Below are 6896 nucleotides of genomic sequence, written 5' to 3' on the forward strand. Positions count from 1 at the left end.
TTAAAAAGCTACAAATAGAAGACTTAGAGAGTTGTAGAAACCCATGAGAAAAGAGATACTTTTCGAAAATCAAGTTTGGTCAAAAACCAAAGATCAAAGATTATTTTAAAGATAATAAATCTATTTGTTAAAGAAGATGAACTTTAAAAAGCAATGATAGGGGCTGACACTGTAGTGTAGTGGGTAAAGCCGTCGCCTGCAGTGCCAGCATTCCATATGGGTGCTGGTTTGAGTCCCAGCTTCTCCATTTCTGATCCAGCTCTCTGCTGTGTCCTGGGAAAGCAGTAGTAGATGGTCCAAGTCCTTGGGTCCCTGCACTCGTGTGGGAGAACCAGAAGAAGCTCCTGGCTCCTGGCTTCGGATTGGCGCAGCTCCGGCATTTGAGGCCAACTGGGGAGTAAATCAGTGGGACAGAGGACCTTTCTCTCTCTCTCTCTGCCTCTCCTTCTCTCTCTGTGTAACTCTGACTTTCAAATAAATAAATCCCTTTAAAAAAAAAAAGCAATGATCACAGTAAATCTGAAGTCTGCTCAGGACTGCTTATTGTTTGAAAGAATGTGATTCCTTCTTGCCCCCTTGTCACCACTCTCTTAAGTCATCTGCTGATAACTACAGGATAAAAGCATAGGAATCATTTTTGGACCAATTTTGACTCATGGAGTGGAAGAAGACTAGAAACAGTTACAGCTTTATCACAAGCAAGCGCATTGAACGAGAGACATTTCCTTTAAGCCAGGTCAAGTTTTCAGTTTCTGGCTGTGCAGCAGGTCTGGAATAGAACTATGCCTAGCCTATAATTTTTTTGAAGATTTGTTTATTTATTTGAAAGGCAGAGTTATGCAAGAGAAGGAGAGGCAGAGAGAGAGAGAAAGAGAGGTCTTCCATCTGTTGTTTCACTCCCAATTGGCTGAAATGGCTGGAGCTGTTCTGATCCGAAGCCAGGAGCCAGGAGCTTCTTCCGGGTCTCCCATGCAGGCGCAGGGGCCCAAGGACTTGGGCCATCCTCTACTGCTTTCCCAGGCCATAGCAGAGAGCCGGATAGGAAGTGAGCAGCTGGGACTTGAACTGGTGCCCACATGGGATGGGGTGCCAGCACTGCAGGTGGCAGAAAGACCTGCTATACCACAGCACCAGCCCCATCTATAATTTTTTAATACTTTTAAAAAATGAGAATCTAATTCAGACCCATTGTGGAAAATTTGGGAACTTCAGAAAAATATAAGCAAGAGTCAAGAAAATCTTCCAGGATTTTATTACTTAGAAGCTGCCACTGTTAGTATTTTAACATATTTCTTTCCAGTCTTGTTTCTACACATTGTTTTGCAAAATTAGGATTACATTAAATAAAAAAACTATATTTTTTCTGTTACTTAAAAAAGGAAAATGATTTGTGCTTTTGAGCTGAGATGAATTAAGTCAAGTGAAGAATGTGACTGGGTACCTGTTTTAACCTGGGGAAGCTTTATTTCAGCCTACATTCCTTGGATTGCTACCCTAGCTGTCACTTTGGTCTTGCATCTTTATTTAAAAGAACATTGGTTGAGTGTCTGCTGTAGACTAGGCATTGAGTTGCAGGGATTTCTGTCCAGGAGGCTACAGTGGGTTAAGTAGATATGGAAGCAAGGAGTGACAGTGGGTAGGGCAAGAATCTGTCAGCGTTTCTATAGATGCCTCACCAGTTAGCTGCTTGAGTAGGCTGATGGCCCTTCATGCACAGTGGGAGATGTGGTGGACTCTGATGCTGCCTCTTGACACTGGCACTTCACTTGAGAATGTCTCTAGTGCAGGCAAACTAGTGTTCTATTCATCATCCACCCAACTGAGGAAACTTCTTTCAGTCTCAGTACATGGTGCAGTCTGTTTTCTTTAGAGAAGGCAGTGATTGAACTATAAGATTCTATAAGCAGCACTGAGTCCCCCCTCCTCTATTCTGGGCATGTCAGTAACTTTCTGGCCCCGTTGCTATAGGTAAGGCAAGGCATCCTTGGCAAACACATTAGCCCCTCCTATATAAACATAACAGTACCAACTTCTTTCTCATCACTTCATAGAAAAGCTGATTTAGAATGTACACTGTGTGAACTGAGATTTTTAATTTTTAAAACAGGATTGTTTAGGTATAATATACCATGAAATTCACCTGATTTAAGTGTATAATTTGATGAATTTTATATTATGTTTAAGTTTTTAAAATTTCTTTTCAGATGGGAGCAGCAGATATGGGATAAATGTTGGATATAAGCAGAAGAGAATGAAGAAAACCTTTAAGCACCAATTATTGACACCATCCCTCAATTCAACTGCAACTAGTTCCACTTACAAATCTTTGGGCTCTGCACAAGGCACTCCTTTAGAAATGAATTTCCCAAATGGTGAGACAAAGAAAACTGTGTCATTTACATTTATATTCCAAAGGCACTAAATTAATAAGGGACCATGTACTGCATCTTGGGTATTGCTTTCTCTTCAAAGCTAAATGCATGTGTGCAAGTATATGCCTAAACTCACTCTTGGCTGAGAAAGTATACTAAGAAGCACCTATTGAGTTTAATATGTACAAATTTGACATGTGATTAGATTTATGGAGAAGAAAAGAGACTAGAGGTTTAAAAAGTATGTTATCTCAAAAATGAAAGAAAAAAGAAAGGAAGGAAGGTGAAGAGGAAATGGAATGGATGGAGAGAAGTATTGTTATTCTCTTAGTATCTTTATGTATCTTTGAAATACATGAAATCTGTTCTCTTTACGTTAATTAAAATAAAGTTAAATTAAAAAAACACACAAAAAATAGGTAATTAAAAGCAATTATCACAGACTGTTGAAACCAAAAGGAATCTTAGACATTGTCTAGGCCAAACTTGTCATTTTTGCAAAAGAGGAACTTTAATCATGGAAGAGGAAAGTGCTTTGTGAACAGTTATGCTGCTCATCAGCAGCAGAATTTGGGCCAGCATTCTGGACTTCTTGCTCTCAGGGCTAGTTCACCTACTAAGATTCTCTAAGCTTCATATCACTCTTAGACTTCCATAGAAAGTCATGTTTCTAAGTAGAAAAAGATATGGAGGTGGGAAGAGAGTGATGGTGGAGAAAGTGTAGGGAAAAGATCGGTCTATAATCTTAAAGTAAAGAGACAGGCAAAGTAACCAAGAACTTGGTGCTGTGATGACTCTATGCTCTGTGCTTCTAGTTGCATAATGTGCAGTGGTCTTTGATTGCCTTTTATACAGATAAAAGTAGACTCCAGTTCACACACACATAGACTACCTTTTGTGGGTCTGGCTGTAGTCATTCCCCTACCTTCTCAGTGATGGTGGTAGAACTGCCTCATCCACTTTTAATTTTATTCATGTTGACTCCAGAACCCAGTTCTGTTTCCAAGGGTTGAAGCCAATCTGGAAGCCACATGGATTAACAAAGCACTGAATTTAGAGTTGAAAGGGGTTGGACTCATATCCCAGCTATGTCCCTAACACTGTGACCTTAGGCACATCACTTTCTTACTTGGAACTACATTGTTTTTACATTTAATATGAGGGGGATAGAATGGAAAATCTCCAAACTGACTCCCAGCCTCAGAATTGTGGGTAAGGAAGCTCAATCTTTCAGTTGGGACTAGTTGACTACTTAAGGAGTCTCGGTCTCCGTGTTTGTATGGGAAAGTTAGTGGCACACATGAAAACAAACTTTCCCTGCCCCCAAGCATCCATCATACTCTGGCCATCTAATATGTGGGTATGTCCTGATCCTCATAATGAAGACACTAGGAAAGCCCTACATACAAAAAACATGGGTTGTGGAAATTCCTTAGTAGCCAATGGTTGGGGCTGATTGGGAAATAGCATTTTTGTAAAAGGGTCAGTCAGTATTGGCTCCACTGCTGTCCCTAGGGGATATTGTTTTATTATTAACAAATACACAGCCTAGATATATATGCATTTGTTTTTAGAGGAAAATAGCACATGGTGTGTCCAGGATTTTAGTGTTGTTGTACCAAACAACAAACTTGGAGAATCAAGGAACCTGGAGCATTTGATAAAATTTTCTATTATGTGTAGTGCCAACTTAAGTAGTCAACTGACTTCACTGGGTGCCCCAACTGAAAATGTTCTTTTTCTTTTCATTAATACAGATGACATTGGCGAAGATCCTTATGGTTTCTCTCCCTTGAGTTGTGAAGCTGTGCCTAGTTATGTAAGAAAAATGTTACCTGCAGAACTCAAAATGAATTCCACTCACAAAGAAAGATGTGATTTAGTAAATCTTAGTATGGATACCTGCTTTCCCCTGCCCACAGATTGGGGAAAATGTTGAAAGTGTGAAGCAATCTTCTCCAACCTCATATTCTAAATATTATCTTGGAAGGAGCAAAATGAGATATCATTTAGTGAATATCAGAATAATTCTCCTACTTGTTATTGTGGTTGTTTATTTTCTTGGGTAAGTTTAGAGCTTATGATTATGATACACAAAGATATTTCAAAAAGTTTGTGGGGAAATGTAATTAAAATATGTTTTTATTTTTAAAAACTGGTGTCAGGTGCAGCAGATTAAGTTGCTGCTTAAGTCACCAGCATCCCATAATTGGAGTGCTAGTTCCAGTCTTGAATGCTCCACTTCTGACCCAGCTCCCTGCTAACACACTTGGGAAGGCAGTGGAAGATGGCCCAAGTAGTTAGATTCATGCCACTCATGTGGAAGACCCACATAGAGTTCCTGGCTCTTGGCTTCAGCATGGCCTGGTCCTGGCCATTGCAAACATTTGGCAAGTGAACCAGTAAATGGAGGATCGCTCTCCCTACCTCTCCTCCTCCCCTGTTTTTAAAATAAATATATCTTAAAAAAAGAAAAATCTGCTTTGGTATAGAAATTTCAAAATACACATATAGTTTTTTTCATGATATGCATCTTTCATAAACTTTTTGAAGACCCCGTGCACTGGGGGAGAAATATCTGCATTGGAGACTTTGTTTCAAAAACTATAAATGCACATATCTTAAAAATTTAAAAAAAAATGAAGACTAGGTTCTCTATTGCCCTTACCATGAGATAAACAGTTTTAGGGCTCCCAAGTTTCAGGACACCTGGATGGCCTGACACAACACCTACAGGAGAAGTAAAGAGGAAAAGCCACAAGGTTGTACTTTTTGGGGAAAAAAGGAAAACTCCGCCCTGTTCGCCTGTCATGACAAAGTACCTGAAATCCCCTTTATTGAAGTCACACAGAAACCTATGGATTCCTTAGTGGAGATTAATTTCTGAGCTTAGGAATATAACAGGACGGAAGTGGCTGAAGCTGTTTGTTCTCCATAGGATGGAAAGGGCAGGCTGGGGTGAGCAGGAAGAGAAGGGAGATGAAGGCTAGAAGAGTCACCCAAAGGCAGTAGAGTGATCAATGAATATAAATTGAGTTAGCTTTGCGTTCCATGGTTGAGCATGATGGGACACCTGAAGCCCGTCTCAAATACTACCACTGAGATTTCCTAGTCAGGCATGCAGCTCAAATTTGGCCTTGAGTAGAAATGCATAAGAAGATGAACATTCTGGAAGGATATACAAGCAAGTGGTTTCAGTGGTTTCTTCAAGAAGGACTGTGTATCTGGGAGCAAGAGAGGAAGGGGGCTTTACTTTTTTACCCTATATTTCTTTGTATCTTGTACTGGGGGAAGATAGTGCTTCATTAAGCAGTAAATACATGAAGACATAAATAAAGATAATCAGATCTTTCCAATGATAAAAAAGATAAACTCTAGGGTTTCAATTATAGAAATCAAGTTTTCCACTGTCATTGTGAATATATATGTTACAGTGGACTGTGGAGACAGCAGAGATGGGTTCAAATTCTATTTCTTCAATGTGTGAAATAATAATAATTGCTTATTCATTATGGAATTGAAGTGAGGCTTCAATAAAATGAGGGCTGAAAATTTTCTAGCACAAATTACAGTACATTTTAACTGGTTTCTCTTTTTACCCCTCACCTGCTTACCATGTACCCTCTCATGACCCCACTCACCATGTCTATCCCATTAAAGATACCACATTTGATATTTCAAGCAAAATTTAACACTGACTATTAAGACGAATGGGACTGGTGCCAGCCACAGGTAAAAAGCTCTTAGTCCCTCTTGCCCCATCTGTCAACCTACACACACACACACACACACACACACGGTAAGTAGGACCTTAGACCCCTGGATATGTGCCATCAGATTTAATGCTCTTAACTATGAAATGTTGTCCTGAGGAAATGCCACATTGTTCCCATATGGCTCCTATTTTGGTAGGGGAAGGTAAGTGTGTGTATGTGTGTGTGTGTGTGTGTGTGTGAAGGAATTGACATAAATGATGACCAAACATTGTCATCTGTACTCAAAATAGATCTAAGCACAGGACTTGGCTGTAATTAGGAAATCCACAAATGTATTCATTTTTAAGGGGTTCAATTTTGGGGATCATTTGACCAGTACAGTGTCCATGATTGTACATATTTTCAATAAATAATAGGACCCTGATTTTTGTGCTTTTGCTGGAGTGATGGATGGAAAGTCTGTTTCTAATGACCTGACATGCTGTCAGGAATATAACATTATTTAATAGAAAAAGTTCGTGATTCCTGTCATGACTCCTCTTGCTAATTAGTAAAATGTGGCTTTTCTGAAAATTAGATGACAGTTTGAAACTACAAGGAAAACACTGATTTAATATCTTTCAAGCATCCTTTGGTTTGTTCTTTCTGGGCCTACAAAATGGCTAACACTTGTGTTAAGATAGACTCAAGTAATTAGGGAAAAGAAGCCCTTAGGACCTTGGGCTGCTTTCAATCCACAGTCAACTCCCACATATTCACGGAGTCCTGGCATGGAGAAATACATCTGGATACATCATATTTAGACCAC

General features: G+C 39.5%; 1 protein-coding gene across 1 annotated transcript in view; it reads left to right on the top strand.

The window, feature by feature from the left end:
• Positions 1 to 6644, top strand: part of ADGRG4 (adhesion G protein-coupled receptor G4) — a 149454-nt gene extending 142810 nt beyond the window's left edge. The window contains 2 exon segments of the mRNA XM_089323950.1: positions 2205 to 2372; positions 4130 to 6644. Of these exon segments, the coding sequence (XP_089180076.1) occupies positions 2205 to 2372; positions 4130 to 4311 (350 nt within the window). The 3' untranslated portion in view covers positions 4312 to 6644.
• The last annotated feature ends 252 nt before the right edge of the window (positions 6645 to 6896 follow it).

This window comes from Oryctolagus cuniculus, chromosome X, assembly GCF_051225735.1.
Source record: "Oryctolagus cuniculus isolate XC-2025 breed Fujian yellow rabbit chromosome X, ASM5122573v1, whole genome shotgun sequence".
Lineage (NCBI taxonomy): Eukaryota > Metazoa > Chordata > Mammalia > Lagomorpha > Leporidae > Oryctolagus > Oryctolagus cuniculus.